The sequence below is a fragment of the Muntiacus reevesi genome, chromosome 12 (assembly GCF_963930625.1).
Source record: "Muntiacus reevesi chromosome 12, mMunRee1.1, whole genome shotgun sequence".
In the NCBI taxonomy this organism is placed as follows: Eukaryota; Metazoa; Chordata; class Mammalia; order Artiodactyla; family Cervidae; genus Muntiacus; species Muntiacus reevesi.
Genome location: NC_089260.1, coordinates 78,464,635 through 78,484,672, shown reverse-complemented (window position 1 = coordinate 78,484,672; position 20,038 = coordinate 78,464,635). Strand labels below are relative to the sequence as shown.

Sequence of the window (20,038 nt, the reverse complement as noted above, 5' to 3'; positions counted from 1 at the left end):
TCTAGAATTTTATGATCATTTCCTTGCTTTTTCTCAGTTATACAACACTTGTAACTCTAAATACTGTTTATTTTGAACTTTTATATTAATAGAATCATATGATATATATTCTGTGACTTTTTTTTTTTTTAAACCTGACATTATTTTCCTGGTATTCATCTGCAGTATTTTTTGTAGATAAAATTCACTAATTCTCACTACTCTGTTGGCAAATACTGAATACACCTTAATTTATCCATCTACTACTAATGGAAAGTTGGATTATTTGCAATTTTTTGCTATTAAAACTGTAGAGGGACTTTCCTAGCAGCCTAGTGGCTAAGAATCCGCCTTCCAATGCAGGGAATGAGGGCTGATCCCTAGCCCAGGAACTGGGATCCCATAGGCCATGGGACCTGAGCCTGAGCGCCCCAACTAGAGAGAAGCCCACAGGCTGCAGTGAGGATCCTGACGTAACCAAAAGTAAAATAAATGTCAGAAAAGTGAAGCCGCTGCACTGACAGGGTCTTTGTGTTTATGCATTAAGGACACGAGTCTCTTTATGGCAGTGATTCAGTCCTCACTGAGTACCACTGACTGACTATGTTTTATGATAAATGACATGTAATAATTCTTCTGTATTGATTCTATAAGGACTTGCTTTCATACAAATGACAGCACATGATAAATTTAAGAATAATATTACCACATTTCAACTTTTTGGAAAATGTATTTCATACTGTTACACAGAATCACATGATCCTCAAAATTCAAGTTTACAACTGATCTTCACAAGAGCCTTATCCATATACACAATAGTTATTCAGAAGGAAAAATTCGATACAGTATTTTAGTAATTACATGATTTGTAACCAATACTGAATTACTGAAAGCTGGAGAACTCTCAACGAATTACATATAGGATAACCATTCTCAAATACAAGAAGCGAGACAATAAAGGAAAATTTCCTGTTCAGTCGTAGAAAAATGATAAAGGCATTTATGATGAGATAAATGCTTTAAGTTAGTACACAACCTACTGGGCGAATAAAATTACCACACTGGTTGGTAGTTTTGCTCTTGAATATATGTGGTATGGCATCATCCATTTTGGAGAAGAAAACGGCAACCTACTCCAGTGTTCTTGCCTTGAGATCCCAGGGACGGGGGAGCCTGGTGGGCCGCCGTCTATGGGGTCGCACAGGGTCGGACAGGACTGAAGTGACTTAGCAGCAGGATAGCATAATAGTTAATCACTGTGGATGGTGACTGCAGCCATGAAATTAAAAGATGCTTGCTCCTTGGAAGAAAAGCTATGACAAACCTAGACAACATATTAAATAGCAAAAACTTCACTTTGCTGACAAAGGTCTGTAGAGTCAAAACTATGGTTTTTCCAGTAGTCATGTACAGATGTGAGACTTGGACCATAAAGAGGGCTGAGTGCCAAAAAACTGATGCTTTCGAACTGTGCTGGAGAAGATTCTTGAGTCCCTTGGACTGCAAGGAGATCCAACCAGTCAGTGCTAAAGGAAATCAACCCTGAATATTCATTGGAAGGATTGATGCTGAAGTTAAAGCTCCAATATTTTGGACACCTGATGTGAAGAGCCGACTCACTGGAAAAGACCCTGATGCTGGGAAAGATTGAAGGTGGGAAGAGAAGAAGGTGGCAGAGGATGAGATGGTTAGGTAACATCATCGACTCAATGGACATGAATGTGAGCAAACTCTGGGCAGTCCATGGGGTCGCAAAGAGTCGGACACGACTGAGCGACGGAGCTGAACTGGGAGAGAGTGAAGGACAGGGAAGCCTGGCGTGCTGCAGTCCACAGGGTCACAGAGTCACGTCTGAACGACTGAACAACAACAGTTAAGAATGTACATCCTGAAGGAAGATTCGTAACTCCTCGAGTGACCTTGAGTATGTTACACCACTCTTCTGTGCCTCAAGGCCCTCCTTATCTGTAAACTGGGTCGTGATAATAATACGTTCCCCACAGGTTCAAATGAGATTAAATGAGTGAATGTATGTAAAGTGCTCAGAACAGTGTTTGACACAGTAATGTTTATTACATTTCAGCTGTTATTGTATCTGTTCCAATAGCCAACACAGATGTGGCTATGCACTACTATGTATGAAATAAGACTAAGGATTAAATGAAACTTCACAGCAGATGAAAGTTTAATTTATCTAAAATTAAGGATGCAAAACACTTCTTGATGACATGGAGAACACCAAGATGAGTCAGACTAATCATGAGCAGTCAAAGGGATCTATAGTCTAGAAGTGGAAACTAAATTGCTGACAGATATAAGCAGAAATCAATACGACACTGTAAATCAACTGTACTTCAGTCAAGAAAAAGTAAACAAATGAACAGTCCCATCAGAAAATAAACCTTAGACAACTATCAAGGCAGAACCTGACACACACACACTGACACGGCAGCGCTGTCAATAGGCTACACTTACTCGACTTGTTTCACATCAGCACAGTGCAAAGGGCTTTATGCACGTATTATTCTATTTAAATCTCATGACAACCTGGTGAGGGTGGGTACTATGAACGAACACCATTTCTATCTGCCAGTTCAAAGAGTGCCTTCTTCGAGGATTTTTCCTTGTAAATCCTAAATGTCACAAATCTTAAATTCCTAATAGTCAGCTTAAGACTATTTTACTAAACAGCTTTACTTACACTTTTTGCTTCTCATCTTTTAGCTCACAGTATTTCTTCCACTGGGAATGCCACTTCTATTTTATCTGTTAAGTTAGTATCTGACTGCCATAGACTAACATAAATGCTTTCCTTCATGAAGCCTTCCATGATGCTAAAATCAAGAGTAATTCTTACTCATCTCTAACTGAGGTTTAAACCTGACTCTATCATACATTAGCTATGGGATCGTGGTCACATTACTCTACCTCTCTAAGCTCTGATTTTCACATGTATAAAATGGCAATGGCAATAATATTAGTGCCCACCTAGAGAGTACAGGTATTATTTCTGCTTTTCAAATAAGGAAACTGAGGCTCAGAGAGGTGAACTAACTTGCTCCAAACCAGGCAGTTTTACCTGGAGGCAGATTATGAACCCATATCCAGGCTCCCATGCTCACAATCACTCCACATTCCATTCCCTTACTACCTTCCAAACTAAAACAAAACACAGAAAGTCATGAAAAACCCGTCCCCAAACAAAAGCAAAACAACTTAATGTCTCAAAATGATACCACAGAAATATAAAATACACAGAGATAGCCATACAAACTTGTATAAATATTCCTTTTTTCCTCACAATTTACTAATCTTGTCTGCATTTTATATGGCGCTTTCCTCCTGCACTAAAATTAGAAAATGTATAGCATTTCTAGAGGAATATTTAGGGGAAAATAGATATATATAAGGATGTGCAATCTAGGTAGGTTAAGAGAACTAAAGCATACCTGGAGTAAGTTCTCCTCTTCACATAAATGTTTATCAACCTTCTCGTAGAGGTTATCGAGGCCTTTTTTCACTTCTTTTCCAGGATACTCTTTAATAACTTTTCGGAGTTCTTGCTTGTTAAACGCAAGTTGATAGCTCACTTCCTCCTCTCTTATACCCTGTGCCACCCGAGCTTCCACACCTTCAAAGAAGTGCTTCAAGGAAATGAAAAGAAACAACGGCTAAGAACGGCTCTCACTACCACTTAAATTAAAAAAAAAAAAAATCTGACTATAAAATAGTATATAATCACTGTGTAAAAATCAGACAGTGTGTGAAAATATAAAGGATAAAATAATAATCAGCTATTATCACACTACTCAGAGATAAGCACTGTCAAAAGACTAGAATTCCCTCTAGTCGTTTGATGTGTGAGTATGAAAATGAGATTAATTTTGTATGCTATATTTTTCATTTAATATTTTAAGTTTTTCCCAAAGTATAAATTTTAATGGCTGCATCATGTTCCGTCCAATGACTATACTATGTTTATTCATTCCTTCAGTATTAAGTATTTAATATTTTTTACTTTTTCTCTTGAAGTTGGCAAAATCTACTCATCAAAAACAAAATCTATTATAAATACAGCTATAAATAACTTTCATACATAGGTATTTACCCACATTTTTGATGACTGTCCAGCATAAATTTCTAGGACTATAATTCTTCAGTTGAGGAGTGTAATTGTTAAGCATTCTGAAGACTCTTCATATACACAAATTGCTTCCCAGAAAAGTTCAGTTACTTTATATTTCTGTCAGCAGTATATGACACTATTTTATCTTATCATACTATCATCAGCATTATCATAACTAAAGAAAAATCTTTGTCATTTTGAAAAGTGAAAAAGGGGGACTTTCCTGGCAGTCCAGTGGTTAAGACTCTGCCCTTCCAATGCAGACGGCATGGATTGGATCCCCGGTGGACGGACGGGGATGTGGAACTAAGATCCCACATGCCAAGTGGTGTAGCCAAAAAAAAAAGGTAAGAAAGGTTTATTTGTCATTTTATTTCAATATTCTTCAGCTAGAAATGAAGTTTATCTGCTTTTCATATGCTCAGTAAGTACATTCAGAACCCATACCCATTTATATATTGGGATCCTAGTGCTTTCCTGATTGATTTTAAAAAGATCTTTTATATTTTGCATACTGACTGTTGTGCTGTTATAAACATTCTTCTCAGGTTGCCTTTAAAGTGTAATTGGTTTTTTAACATGTATATTGGCAAGTCTTTACTTGAGCACAACATGATTTAATACTGACAAGTCAAATCCCCTCTCTACTATTCTCTAAAATTTTCTTAGCAATTATTTATTTATTCTTCATTAAATTATTACATTTTTAATAATAATTTTCTAGACAAATCTGTTCCAGATATTTAAATTTTTTTTCTACACAGATTTTAATTAATGTATTTATTTTTCTATTTTACACAGATTTTTAATTGGTTATTATAACATATAGGAAACAAATTGTTTTTTGATATATATATATACCTTGACTAGGTTAAAAAACATACTTTCCTTCACCAGATGAGACAACCCCCACAGGTCACACACAGGTGACTGTAAGTCCGAGGGCTCCCCGGGTGGCGCAGTCACAGACTCCGCCTGCCAGCAGGAGACACAAGAGGCCCGGATCTGACCCCTGGGTGGTAGGATTCCGTGGAGAAGGAAATGGCAGTCCATTCCAGTATGATTCTCTTTCCATATGTCTTTATGTTTCGGTCTTACTGCATTGGCTAGAGCTTCTCTAACAATGTTACATAATAAAGGATTTATCAATGTGTCTGCTCTAAATTTGATTTCAAAGGAAGTTCCTTTATGTTGCAGTTACGCATCATGCAGGCTTTAGGTCTGAGACAGACCCTTTACCCTAAAGGAACATCTGCCTGTTCTTCAGTTTACAAGGCACTGGTTCTGCGTTTGAATTGCTGACAACAGATAGACAATTTTTATTTGACTCTAACTTCAAAACAAAGATGACTAATCACACTGTGGACCTAATTTGTTAGAAGGGTCCATTTAAGCTTCTACTATGTTGCAAAGTTCTCTAAAACTACCATTTCTCATGTTTAAAGATCAGATTTGCTCTGGGGAATGACAAGTCAAGAAAGGAAGGATAAAGAAAAGGCAATGAATAAAACAATTTTTTATTTTCTTTTTATCTTGATAGAATTTTCAAAATCTTCATCTGAGCTAGGGATAAAGGTTAGCCATTTATGAGGTAAGAAATGGAAGACTGGTATAATGGAAAAGGCTAAATCTATGGTTAATCCCCCTGCTTTGCTACCTGTCAATTACTATAACTTTTTATTTACTTCCAGTTTCTTCATTTGTAAAACAAGGATAATGCTATCTTACCCCACATCATCGTTTACAAGAATTAAAAGAAATAATGTATATAAAACATCTAGCAGTGTCTGAGCAGCTTCAATATCTCAGTCCATCCTTCCTTATCCTCCTGCACCAGTGAATGAGCAAATTTAAATGTCTGTTGTGTTACTCACGTCTAAACACAGGTTCAAAACCAAGAAAAATATACTGAATGAAAATATGCTTACATTTAGCTTTTCAAGAGGTTGTCCTAAAGAGTATATGACATAAGACTGAAGGTGATCTGTGTTTTTTTGTTTGGCTTCTTTTTTTATCAGTTTCTAGACATGAGATTTTCAAATGAGAAAGTGTTGCAAAAATATGGTGGAAGTTTTCCATCATGAGGACATCCCTGGGGGTCTTCTGGCTTTCGTTTGCTACTTTCTCCACTAAAACAAAAATGGAAAAAATGTAACGATGACCTGGTATGAATATGACCACATTTAGCTATGGAAAAATTACATGATTTTTTTCATTTATAACTTTAAGAAGTAAGCACATTTCTGGACTTAATCAAATAAAACATACTGTATTGAAGGATCGACCTAAACCTAAATAAACAATCATTCTAAAACAGTTATATATATATGGCTAAATTTGGATTCCTATTTCACATCTTTTAGCCAACCAAATCCTAAATTGTTCAAGTGCTTAAAATGTCAAAGGCAAATAAATGAATGCAATTGTAAGTACTAAGAAAAATAAACCTAATTAAAGAAATAATTCTGTGGTAGTATGAACTTTCTAAGAATGGCCCAAAACTGAGAAGTCATAAAGAGAAAGACGAATAAACTTAACATATAATTTGGAAGCTCTTACACAGTAAAACTGTGTAAGCAAAACTGATTTATATCCTTCTAGGTTAACAAAGGATAATAAGACTGATAATACTGAGAAATACTGGGTCTCGAGGCAGATGTGACAGAAACTTCCACTAAACGCTCAAAGGACCAAACAGGTATAATCTTTCTGTGTGGTTATTTGGCAGAAACTCAACAGACACAAAACTTCTGACCCAGGAATTATTTCTAATAACTGATCCTAGGGAAATTATTGGACAATATACAGAAATATACAGAAAACTGGAAACAAACCAAATGCCTGTTAACAGAAGATCTGCTAAGTAAACAATGACAGATGGAACTCTATGTAATCATCAGAAGTGACTACGGTTATCTGTATCAGGAGACAAGGACAGACACTAGAATCACAGAGTCTAGCAGGTTCCAAACAGGGTGTAAGGTGTGAGAAACATTTCAAATTACAGAACACACAATATGTGCATGTCTGTCAGGGAGAGAGATATACTGAAAAGTTCACACAGGTAAAAATTAAATGTTAACCTTTGTATGATGAGATTACAAATTACCTTTAGTTTCTTCTTGATTTTTAAAGTCAGTTTGCTGATTTTGGGGGGTATGTAATGAGCATATACTACTTTACAATCAGACAAAGCAAAGCTACTTTGAATTTTAAAAGAAATATCAACCATATAAACATTCAATCATGTAATTTATCATCTTTCCCCTAAACCTGTTTCCACCAAAAATGTATTATCTCTAACTGTTGAGATAATTCTACTTTGGTCATTTTTTTTAGTTTTAAAAATTCCTGAATTGATGCAGTCAGATCATTTATTTCAAATTAAACACATCCACACTGTTTCTGTAACTTAACTGTGTGATCTGACATAGCTAGATGATGAATTACACTATTTTAGCATTAATTTGGGCTTCCCTGGTAGCTCAGCTGGTAAAGAATCGGCCTGCAATGCAGGAGACCCAGATTCAGTAACTGGCTCGGGAAGATCCCCTGGAGAAGGGATAGGCTACCCACTGCAGTATTCTTGACCTTCCCCGGTGGCTCAGATGGTAAAGAAACCACCTGCAATGTGGGAGGCCTGGGTTTGATCCCGGGGTTGGGAAGATCCCCTGGCTGATTGCACGGCAACCCGTGCCAGTATTCTTGCCTGGAGAATCCCATGGACAGAGGAGCCTGGTGGGCTACAGTCCATGGTGTTGCAAAGAGTCGGACATGACTGACTGACTAAGCACACACACATACAGACATCACTGTTGATCAGCTCAAGAAGACTCTTGCTAAAATGCGAATGTAATCCACAAGGTCATTTTTGTGTTTAAAAAATGAATTTCAACTTTGCATACTGATAGCCCATATGAACCCTAAAATATAAGTAGTTCCTGGTAAATACAAAAGGGTTTTACACACTGTTTTTCAAATTTAAGAAATCTTTATTATTATTATAATTTTTAATATATATATATTTTTTTATTTACTTGTGCCAGGACTTCATCGCTGCATGTGGGATCTGGTTCCCTGACCAGGGATTGAACCCAGGTTCTCCACATTGGGAGTGTGGAGTCTTAGCCACTGGACCACCAGAGAAGTCCCAAATTTAAGAAATCTTTAATTTCAGAAAACTTAAAAAAGACTAGAGACTATGGAAAATAATGAACACATCTGTCTCCCAACTTCTAACTTAATCAGAAATAATGAAAACAACTGACCAAAAACACCAGAAATAAGGAAAACCACCACCAAAAACTTCTTCATAATGTAACAAAAGTTTACCATTAACAAATACTCCTCTGATAAGTTTAGTATATGCTTTATCTAGATCTCCACGACACTCAGCATTTTTAAAGATTGATTCTGCGAGTCCAGCAAATTCTTCAAATTCAGCAACAAACGGGAGAATTCCTACTTTACTCTTCTTTGAGATCTTTACTTCTTCCATTTGCCTTATTTGGTTACTCTAAAGTTAGGCAGAAAGCAAGGGAGAAAAATAGCTAAGCAACTTAGAAACAACGTACAATTAAAAGTAAATATATATACCACAAAGGCATGATGTAATTTAATACCTAGAACATTTCGGACATTTACTAATCAAAGATTAACACAATATGGATAACTATGAAAAACTATTTCTAGAGATTAAAAAGTACATAGATATCATTGAAGGAACTAAAATCAAGGGAAAAAATCCAAATTATTCAAAACAAAATGCACTCAAAGCTTGTGAACCTCAGGTCTTTGTTTCAAGTAAAAACAACCAATGAACACTTCTATCATTTATAAAAGGTAAGTATATAATGATTGCCCACTTTGGGGCAGAGCAGATACCAGAGCACACACAGGATCTCTCAAGATTATTTCTGGTTGGTGTCTATATAGTCAAGTTGAGAACCACAACCATTTCCAAATCTCATCAGCCTAAAATTTGTTTGGATAGAGAAGTTCTATGTTTTGGGGGTATGAGCACAGAGGAGAACAGGTACTTCTACTGTGGATTTGCATTATATAGTTTTCCATGTACCTATTAGTCATTCACTCTAAATCAGTATAGCAAAGTACTTGTGTAAGATGGATACAAAGTAACAAATAGACATATAGACAGAACATAGACACTTTGGTTCAAAATAATCAATTATGATTCTGTGTACTTCCAGGGGATCTAGTTCTATTCCCAGTAAGAAGTACACTGCCCAAGTGTTGAGTCATTTTCAACTCCTACCTAAAATTTCATTGTGCTGAGATTCTGGGGGTATAACCTGAAAACCATATGACATGTAGAGATTAGAAAAGTAACCGTTCTTTTGTTCAATATGGTAATGGAAGTCCTAGACATAGCAATCAGACAGGAAAAATAAATAAAAGGAATCCAAATTGGACAAATCATTCTAAAACCTGTATGGAAACACAAAAGATCGTAATGCCAAGGCAAGCTCAAGAAAGAAGAACAAAATCAGAGGTATTATGCTCCCTGATTTCAAACTATACTACAAAGTTACAGTCATCAAACAATATGGTACTGGTACAAAAACAGACATGTACATTAACAGAACAGAGCACCCAGGAATAAACCCATCCTTATACGGTTAATTAATCTATGACAAAGAAGGCAAGAATATACAATGAGGCAGAGACACCCAGATCATACCATTTTCAAAGGTTAAAGGGTACAAAACCACATCACTGTAGTGTGAGGAATCCTGAAAAGCAAAGTAAATGCAGGTAAGAAATGTACTGGAGTGCAGTGTCCAGCTTGGTAGTACTTGCTATGTTTCTAATTTTATCCCTAGTTCTTGGCAGGCTAATCTTTTTAGCCCCGTTCCTTGAAGAACACTTTGGGCTTGGCCACCAGATGAAAGTACTAAACTCAGATACCATCTATTCCACTTTCTGCAGTTGTCTGACATTCATTCTTTGGCTCAATACACAGAGAACCATTCACTACTCTTTCAAGGTATGCTTTAGGTCCAGATCTTGTCCCAAGTACCAAAAACATGTAACACTTACTGAGCACACACAACTGACGACACTGTGAAAAGACTTGATTTAAATTAAGAAACAGATTGATGATAACCAACAGAAGGAACCATCCTCTTCCCTTTAGTGACAAGGTCCATCTTTTAGAAATACATGCAATTTAGGGAAAAAACACGACTTTATACCTTTGTCTAGGTTAATTTAACTAAATTTCTTCACTTCCCAGTTTTGAGAGGAACACGAACATTCTTCAGCAAACTATTACTAATTACCACTATTGTTCCCTGGTGACTCAGATGGTAAAGCATCTGCCTACAATGTGGGAAACCTGGGTTCGATCCCTGGGTCGGGATGATCCCCTGGAGAAGGAAATGGCAACCCAGTCCAGTACTCTGGCCTGGAAAATCCCATGGACGGAGGAGCATGGTAGGCTACAGTCCATGGGGTCGCAGAGAGTCGGTCACGACTAAGCGACTTTACTTTCACTTTCATTACTGTCATCATCATCATCATCATCACCATTACAAGCAATTAGTTACAAGCTCTTATTCTGTACCAGGCAATGTGCTAAGCACTTCATTTGAACCTATGTCTACATCTCCCTGACACTATTATATCTTACACTTCTAACAATTACATTCAACTGGATTGAGAGGTATTATATTAAAGTTTTATATACTAGCTTTATTCACTGATAAGAGCAAGAAAATCTTCATATTCTAAAAATGTACAGTGTTCTCATGGTTAATGTTCTAGCTATTCTTATTCTATGTCACATGGGACTCATTATCTTAGACTTTAGTAATTCTTTATTTTCTTTTTGGCAATCAGCTTACAATCAGACCTTACAGGTTTATCATCACTTCTGAAGAAAGCTGGGCAGGGAAGAGGATAAGTGGCCAAATTTCATAATATTTCAAATGCCAGTGCAATCATTTGGTGGGGAAGGAGGGTTAACAAGTCTGTTGAGGTGACATTTACGTTTCTACGGATGGCTTTTAAACTTTCAGAAATCAGTAAGCATTATTTTTAAAAAGTATAAAAGATGAAGTGGATTTTAATCACCCTTAATATTTTTATTATTCTCTCATTATTCTATGGGCTTCCCTGGTGGCTCAGCCGGTAAAGAATCTGCCTGCAAAGCGAGAGACCTGGGTTCGATCCCTGGGTTGGGAAGATCCCCTGGAGGGAATGGCTACCCACTCCAGTATTCTTGTCTGGATAATTCCATGGACAGAGGAGTCTGGCAAACTACAGACCATGGGGTCACAAAGACTCAAACATGACTGAGTGACTTTCACTCACTCATTATTCTATGGCTATTCAAGCACTGGATTTAACTTAGAGGTTACATAGTAGAATAATTCAGATGATAAATACCTATTTTTACATATTAATACTAAATATATTCATAAAATGAAACTCTTTTTAGAACCTGGCCCAATCCTCTTCATATCTATGAGCTTACCAAAACCTAACAGAAAAAATAAAGTTAATGATTTTTTTCCCTATTAGGAGAAAAATGATAACTACCAAAAGTTGTCATAAGAACAATTTATTCTTAAAGCAATATGATTAAAGCTATTGAACTGAAAAAAATACTTTAATCAATTAAAATAACCCAAATATTAATTACCCTATTGTGATATATTAAAAGAAGAAAAACAATAAATTCAAGTTTCAGTTGCTTCATTAAATCTATGGTCACTAATTGGTCACCGGGGATTTCAGTTACTTAGTGGATCTCGGGTGTAATCGCTGCTGCCTCTGTGTCAGCCACTCCAGGACTGGCCATGGTTCACAGTGTAGACGGGACACAACTTGGCACTAGCCTGCTCCTGGACACTGCAGCCAATACCCTGCTGCAAGGCGTGGGGATAGGAACAGTAGGTCCCCTGGTGGGAAGCCAGAAGTCTTTGAAACACACACACACACACACACACACACACACACACACAGACACACACACACACACACAGATACTCTGCAATGGTTAAGAGTTCTAAGTTACTGAAAAAAAAAATACCCAACTTACAATACATTTGTCAAAGTTCCTTTTGACAGTCACCAAAACATTTCCCAGTGTAGTGCTCAGAAAAGAAGCGGGGTCCACGTTCTGTGCAGTCCACACATGGCGACTCATTTTGACTAGCATGTCAAGGGAGTTAAAGCTATCGATTTTGTCTCCTAATGCAATCAAGTTGTTCAGTTCTGGCTCAATGCAGCGAAATATTTTAATTATCATCTGGCGGATCATATCTTTCCTGTTCAGAAATACAAAACAGAATAGTTAGTACAAGCTTCAGGTGCATTTACCTTTAACTTTAATCCACTCGGTATACACAAATGACTAAAATTTGAAATATCAACTAACACTGTCCAAATAGTTAATTATTCTAGAGTGGTTTCCAACATAAACATATTTTTTTGAGGTTGCATTTTTATCACTCAAAATAACGTCCTTTGTAGAACTGGGTCCTGAAATGTGCTTTGTGATTTCTGAGAAATACACTACAATTCAAATGCAACTTCCTACCAGCAAACATCAAAATTGACTGCATTTGTGTGATTACAAGAGCAAAGAAAAGCCAAAGAGCCATAAAGGGGACCAAGTTTACTTCATTGAGAAGCTCTGTAACACACTGGGCACACAGATCGGTGCTCTGAGTGTTGTCAGCTATGGACAGTAATCTGGACTCCTCACTGGGCAGCATTCCTTCCTGCTCAATTGAAAGTTTACTTTTTTTTCACAATAAACAACAGATAGTAACAAACACATACTCAGATGAAACAGGCAGCGGTGTGCCAGCATTATGTTGCCGTGACAAAGTTCCTCCATCTGTGTCCTCTGCTTCAGTCTGCAAAAATTATTCAGATACTTTACATAATAAAAGGCTAACAAATTGAAGAGTTTAGTTTATATAGCAATAGCCTGCTCAGTCTCCAAATTCTTAGGAGAGAATGTATGATGAGAAATAATGATTTTTAAAGGTAGTATTATCAATGAAATTATATAATTTAACATGTTGCTTCAGAATGTTCAGGAGAAGCTTTGTTTTCAGATTTTATCTGAGAATGAGAAGCTGTGTTTGCTTGTGAGCACATTTGGGGGGGGGGTGGGGCGGGAGAGAAAGGTAGAGGAGACTCAGAGGGAGTGCAGGAACGAGGGGACAATTTAATAAAAAGCTGAAAATATCTAGGGACATGTTCAAGGGAGAATTTTGAAAATTAAAATCATTCTAATAAAATTAATCATCCTAATAAAACTTGAGCATAAAAAATGCTGTCAGAAGTTCTTACAGAAACTAACAAATTTACTAGCAATTACCATCTACAAGAACAAACCCCCTAACCATCTGAAAGACTTAATTTTGAGCACTGTTTTTATATGTTAGTTCTTTTAAAGATCATCTTAATTTTAAAAAAATCACTCGATTTGCATTGTGTTTTTAAGTTCTTTAAAATACTCTAGCAAATGGCTCATTTTATTTTCTTACATTTATGCCACCAGAGAGCCATGTTCAATAGGCATTATTATACCCATTACATAGATGAGGAAAAGTAGGGATTAAATAATTAGTTTATGGTCCTGAAAGGTTGTTGCTGAACGATAAGACGCGGGATTCTTGGCCTCCGGAGGAGACGAATTCAATCCGGGGCCAGAGACGAGGCTGGATCGCTCAGAGCTTTTGTGTAATAAAGTTTTACTAAAGTATAAAGGAGATAGAGAAAGCTTCTGACATAGGCATCAGAAGGGGGCAAAAGAGTACCCCCCTCCTAGTCTTTAGCTGTATGGTATATAGTCACTCACAGTCTGTTAATGAAAAGAAAGGAATGTCATAAAATCTAGAATGGCACCAGATAATTCAACCCAGGCCATAAAACTATTGACTTGCATCTTGTACCAACAAATAGTTTCGTTTACATAGATTAGGGGAACAACACCTGAACAAGTAAGTTAGGCCCTTTGGCGGAACCAACTTGAAGATGGAGTCTGGGGTTCATTAACATAGCTTAAGACAACATTTCCATACGAAAAAGAAATGTATTGGTTAACTCAAGGTTTGGGAGTAGTTAGCTTTAGGTGAGACCAGGTGTCATGGCCACACAGAATGTTAGGAGAAACCTCCTTTTAATTTTGTATAGAGAAGGAAAAACAGATCGCTGGTTTGTTCTTTTCTGCCGGTTAGGAGAGATAAAAATGTCTGGCACTTACAGCCTCATTCCTCCATTTGGAGACCCCTGGCCTTCCCGCCTGTTACTCTCTCAGTCTCATAGTAAGAAAGCCATAAGAAAGATTCTGATTTGAGGCTCTCCATTTTTCTCTGGCTTGCTTTCATTTATTTTTTAAGACCATGGGGGCTTCCCTGGTGGCTCAGCAGGAAAGAAATCTGCCTGCCAATGCAGGAGCCACGGGTTCAATCCCTGGGTTGGGAAGATCCCCTGGTGAAGGAACTGGCAATCCACTCCAGTATTCTTGCCTGGGGAATCCCATGGAGAGAGAAACCTGGTGGGCTACAGTCCACGGGGTTGCAAAGAGTCAGACACGACTTAGTGACTAAATAACAACAAATATACATTAAAACATCATTGTAATTTTTTAATTCTATTTACTTTTTCTTGATCACTAAAACAATAAATTTGCTTTTTAAAAATATTTTTTGCCAAGTAAACTCAGACATTTCCCCCACTCATCAATTTGGAGAATGTTTAGGCCTAAGATAGTCTAGAATATTAGATTAGATGCTCAAACACTATCCTTTTTTTTTATTATCTTATATGATAAAAATTACTTAAAAAATCCTTACAATGTAAATTCTTTCTGTTCTGATATTGAAATTATGACAACATAATGATTAGGCTAATTATGATATAGATCACAAATATGAGCTAGTAAATAAATGTCACCCATACCACAGTTCCAGGCATACTCTGATGTCGCTGTAGTTTGAAAAATTTACTTATGAAGTCTTGTTCTGCCAGACACAGGGGCTCCAGTTCACTCAGTACCTGTTCAAAGATCTGAAGAAAACCAAAATGATTCTACAAAGAACTGAACAAAACGCTTAAAATAACATTCCACATTTAATCACTTTTCTGCAGCAACCAGGGAAGCTTTATCTATAATCTTAATAGAATCCCCCAAACAAATACTTCCAAGATTGACAAGACAATGCAGTATTGATGAGGCATAACAGGGTCAGAACATACCTAAAACAAAACTGACAACAATTACTCACTTGGAATCTGGAAAGAGGAACAGAGTGATAAAACTTTATTTAAACAATTTAGCTTCATAAAAGTTGTTTCCTCTTTGTAGTCACTCAAATAACTGGATTGACAATGCAAGCTCTTTATGATTTATAACAAATTTTAATAAAGCTGTTATGTCATTTAATTGATGAATCACATTTCAGTTGCCATTTGACCAGTTATTTTTTTTTTTTTTTAGATTCAGAAATGGAAAGTAAGACACGGTTAATTAAAAGAGTCAATAGAGCCCAAATCTTTGAACACAATTAAAGCAGTAACAAACTGGTGCTAGAAAACTGACAGTAATGTTTAAGAAACATGCGTCATTTTATCTTACCTTATCAAACCTGGCTCTGTCGGCGACATCGAGATCAGAGGCCGACATGTTTCCCATGTCCAGCAAGGAAGATGACTGAGACCGGTGGTTCCCGGAGCTCTGAACACTGAGCTTATTTAGACTGGAAGTAGACCCGGTTAATTTCCCGGAACTCCCGTGAAGACCTGGGAAATGATAAACCTTTAAAAGCTGTGACCTTCACGAATGAAAGGTTCATGGCATCCATCAGGGCTCCCTTCTGCTGTCCTGCTCTTCTGGGGCTCATATGGGTTAGGGCACAACTCTGCCACATGAAGAGGATGTAGAGTGTCTTCCTCTTTCATTAAGATTTGTGTTCTACTTCTGAGCCTATGTAAAGACAGGTGAAATCATACAGAATCACAGAATAAGACTGAAAGGGATCTTAGAGATCACACTGTGCCCTGCCCAGTCTCATCACAGTTGTCTGATGATTTTTCAAAAGTAGATGAGGAGTTCTTTTCCACTCAGAAGACATGACTATGGATGAAAGTCACTGACCCCCTAGAATACTAGCTAACATAATGATTGTATTTCTAGAAAAAAACTGCCATATTCCAATATTATTTGCCTCTACATTGAATCAACATATTAGGCTGAACCACATGAAACTACCAACACTCAATTAATCTTGTCCTACTAAAAACGTCAATTACACATGACTCAACTTAATACATTCCTGAACTCAGACATTCCTGTTTTTTCAGCAAGTGAATTGATTAAAGTTCTTTTAAAAACTAAACAAAACGAAAAGAGAAAAACTAACAACAAAAACAAAACCCTGAATATTTGTTGTATTTAAAATACAACTAACATAACACATACATAGTTAACTATATTAATATGGGACATCTGAGTTTAGGTATAAACATAGGTATCTATCATAGCTATGAGGAAAAATGAGAACAATATGTCTGCACAATATCCTACATACACCAAACTATTAAAGGATTCTATTTTTACAAGAAAATGTGATGTTTCTATTCAGAATTAAATTTAAACAGTAAAACATTTTTATTCTTCTTGACTATTTCTCAGCTAAACCTGTATTATTCACTGATGGTCAGAAGGGACAAATAATAAAATAAGTGATAAAAAATATGATATACAAATCATATTTGTATATGTAAAGTAAAAAATAACAACAACAAATATGATATACAGTTAGTTAGAGACAAACTTTGGTTTCATTATGCAAAATCTGACCATACGTACAAGAAATTTTATAGTTTCTAAACACAGCCTGAAAACAAAAGTATAACGGGTAAGACTTTTTATAAGTTTCTGACTACCCACCATACATGTTTAACCATGCCACACATTTCTTGGATGCAGTCATCCCACTTCCTTTCTGTTGGTTTTCTTTCTGGCCAAGCCCTGGCAACCCAGAGCAAGCAGTGTTTCTGGCGCAGCTTCTCCAGGATGAACGACTGGCTCCTAGACACACACACGCACTGAGAGCACCTGCTGACACGCCGAGCACGCCCACTCTCGGCTTCCCGTCTGACAGCACTGCCTTTCCAGGCAGTGTGGCTGCCACGGGTTAGGCTGCAAGCGTCACAGACAAAGACAAGTTAGCAAGCTGCAATCTGCACAAACCGCGCACAAGAGGAAGTTAAAGCTCTAGTTGAAAAGACACATGCAAAGAACCAGGAGCACCAAGCAACGAGAGAGGCAACATATGTTTAGTTGGTCAGCTACTGCTTGAGAAATTACATGACAGAAAAACCTTTACTAGTCTTTTAATGTACTATTTAATGCAAATATTCAGGTAAAAATATCTACATGTGTAAACCTCCCCCACACTTTTAAGTCTCCTAAGCTGATGTACTTAAATTTAAAGACTACACTTCCAAGTTCTGATTTCTGAAGAAAACAGAGTTCAAGTAAATAATTTAATACAGTGAAAATTTAATAGAATGAACTTGCACATTTATACATTAAATGCATTAACAATCCTGTATTCACTGAAAGCTCTTGGAAGGAATCTCCACTGTACTAAATAATTTTATACTCCCTCTGATAAAAAAAATTATGAGTGGAGTTTTAAAACCATTTTAGAAATAATAAGCTAAACTGTTTAGTAACTTAGCTGGCTCTGTGAACACTGAGAATAAAACACATGTATCAAAACACTAATTATTGGGAGATGGGTAGGTAGAAGGGTAAAGCTGAGAGACAGGTCTAATGTGGGAATTGGAGTTCTTTCAGGGTCATTTGGCATTTCCTTTATCTAAAACCTCTCTTTAGTATTTGTTCGATCAATTGTAGAGATCGTTTTGTGAAACATTCTAAACCCAAATGAGAATCTAACTTGAATGGCAAAGAAAGAAATTATAGAATAAAACAGAAAATTAATGAATATAACTCTAGAAATATTTAAGAAACGGAAAACAAGGTGTCAACTCCTGCCAAACAGGGATAGTGATAGTTGCTATTGCTAGGCAAAAGCTCGAGTATAAACTACTAATTTGCCACACCAAAAACATGTCAATCTTCCTAGCCTTGTCTGCCTGAAGTTTAAAGGAATATGAAATGATAAGGCTGGACACACAGCAACCAGGAGCGGGGGATGCACTGGAGCCACTAGCTTGTCAATCTGAACAGTATCTTCTGGCGATCTTAAGGTGTCACTCTACTAAGTTCACCAGTTTCAGAGCAAAGCCTAATTCTGCATATAGTTTTCTTTTTTTAAAGTAGTTAATAAATACTACTAGTGCCCTATTTGGGCTCATAAAAAAGTCTATATTATTTATCAGCAAGAAGTAACAATATTCTGGTAAATTTTAAATATCCTTAAACAATTTCTGCTAGAGTACAAGCACCAAGAGGGTAGGGTCTTTGCTCATTGCTGCATTCTCAGTATCGAGCAGCGATTATCATGTAATAGGTAATTAATAAACATTTACTGAATGAATCATCCACTCAGGACTGAATGTAGTCTTGTGTTCAAGACTCCCTTTGGAGTCAACAAGATTTCTTAATTTCAGTGGACAAACACTGGAAAAAATGTGCTTGGCATATCATTTTTTAAGTTTTGGATTACTAAAGATAAGGAAGTTATTATGTAAATGGACTCAACTAATACTTGTGTGTCTTATCTTAGTAGTAAAAAGAAAAAAAATGGGCAATTTAAAAAATTATTACTAGATATCCTTTGCCTGTCTTTTCATTCAGTACATCTGAGGAATACAGAAGAAAAACAAAACACCAAAGTATCAATCTCGGGAGGACAATCCCACACCTCTGAGAGTATCAGGGTAACCTTCTGACCTTAGAAAGGCAAAGGTTTTATAAAAACCTTACCACAAAGAAAAAGTGCTTTACTGGCATTTTAACGTTGTTTTAAATTATCTAAACTAAGTAGATGTTAAAGACTTGAGTAAAGAATGGTTCAAAAAGAGAGAATTCCCCTGAATCTCTATGACTATACACAATTTCCTTTTGTAAAATACATTCAATCTGACTTTCTATTCTCTTTTTTTTTTTAACCGCCCGCCGCTGACTTTCTATTTTTATTAGTATCTCGGATGCAGCATTTTCAGAGCAAGGAAAAAACAAAACAAATTTAAAATTTTATTCATAATTCCTTAATTTTGAGCCATTGAAAATTTACCTTCCCCAAATTTTAGGTTTCTCTTTTAACTGTAATTACTATTAAGAACTGATTTAAACATAATTCGAATCCTTGAAAAGGTATCTTTAAAAAGTTTACATTCTATCTACTTAGAACTTCTGAAGTCATTTGTATTTAACTTGAAATTTATTTTTAAATGTTGACCAACAAGCTACATTTTCAAAGATGAACAAAATAGTTTTTATCCTCTGAATTCTGTTTATTATTTAGTTTTTCCTTTCTTGTAACTGATAACATCAAAGTAATAGAAACTATAATTTTTTGGTTACTCTCCTATTTCTTACTACTTAATGGATACATACGAGAGATGTAATCTTAACCCTGTTTTAAAAGTATCTTCTAAACTTGTCTTAGGTTAATTAAAAATTTTTTAACAAGATAATTTAAGAACTTCAAAAAATAAGAAAAAAAAATTAAGGTTTTAGGTTAATGCAATGATACCATTAAGATAGTATTGTATTTGATTTAAATTATATTCCAATTATGTCATTTATCTCAATGAGAATCTTAAGCTTGATAAATTAATATTATGACAGGGGCATTAATAACCTCCCAAGGAGGTAGTTTTAGAAAGATTTCCCTTTTACTGCAGTAGCAAGTGATGACAAATATACTAAATGAAAACATTAAACATGTAACTGTATTAATATGTTGTTTA

The 20,038-nt window shown here is 36.2% G+C and overlaps 1 protein-coding gene and 1 non-coding gene across 11 annotated transcripts in view; both read right to left on the bottom strand.

Annotated features, from left to right (window-relative positions):
- The window catches only part of LOC136145151 (exocyst complex component 1-like), a 39,071-nt gene extending 19,106 nt beyond the window's left edge, over positions 1-19,965 (bottom strand). For 3 of the 10 annotated variants that reach the window (XR_010658701.1, XR_010658702.1, XR_010658700.1), the window contains exons 1-8: positions 17,040-19,430; positions 15,726-15,889; positions 15,050-15,157; positions 12,917-12,993; positions 12,171-12,399; positions 8,438-8,621; positions 6,034-6,234; positions 3,429-3,623 (exon numbers count right to left, since the gene is read on the bottom strand). Coding sequence is in view for 7 of the 10 variants with exons in the window: in XM_065903399.1 (XP_065759471.1) it covers positions 6,044-6,234; positions 8,438-8,621; positions 12,171-12,399; positions 12,917-12,993; positions 15,050-15,157; positions 15,726-15,782 (846 nt within the window). In the remaining 3 variants the exon portion in view is untranslated. Of the gene's footprint in view, positions 1-3,428; positions 3,624-6,033; positions 6,235-8,437; positions 8,622-9,806; positions 9,859-11,868; positions 11,998-12,170; positions 12,400-12,916; positions 12,994-15,049; positions 15,158-15,346; positions 15,383-15,725; positions 17,002-17,039 lie in introns of those variants that run through there. The other 7 variants (XM_065903403.1, XM_065903399.1, XM_065903398.1 and 4 more) reach the window with 7 other exon arrangements.
- Positions 8,179-8,251, bottom strand: TRNAG-CCC (transfer RNA glycine (anticodon CCC)). The gene has a single exon. It is a non-coding gene; the product is annotated as a tRNA-Gly (tRNA).
- Positions 19,966-20,038: the final 73 nt, after the last annotated feature.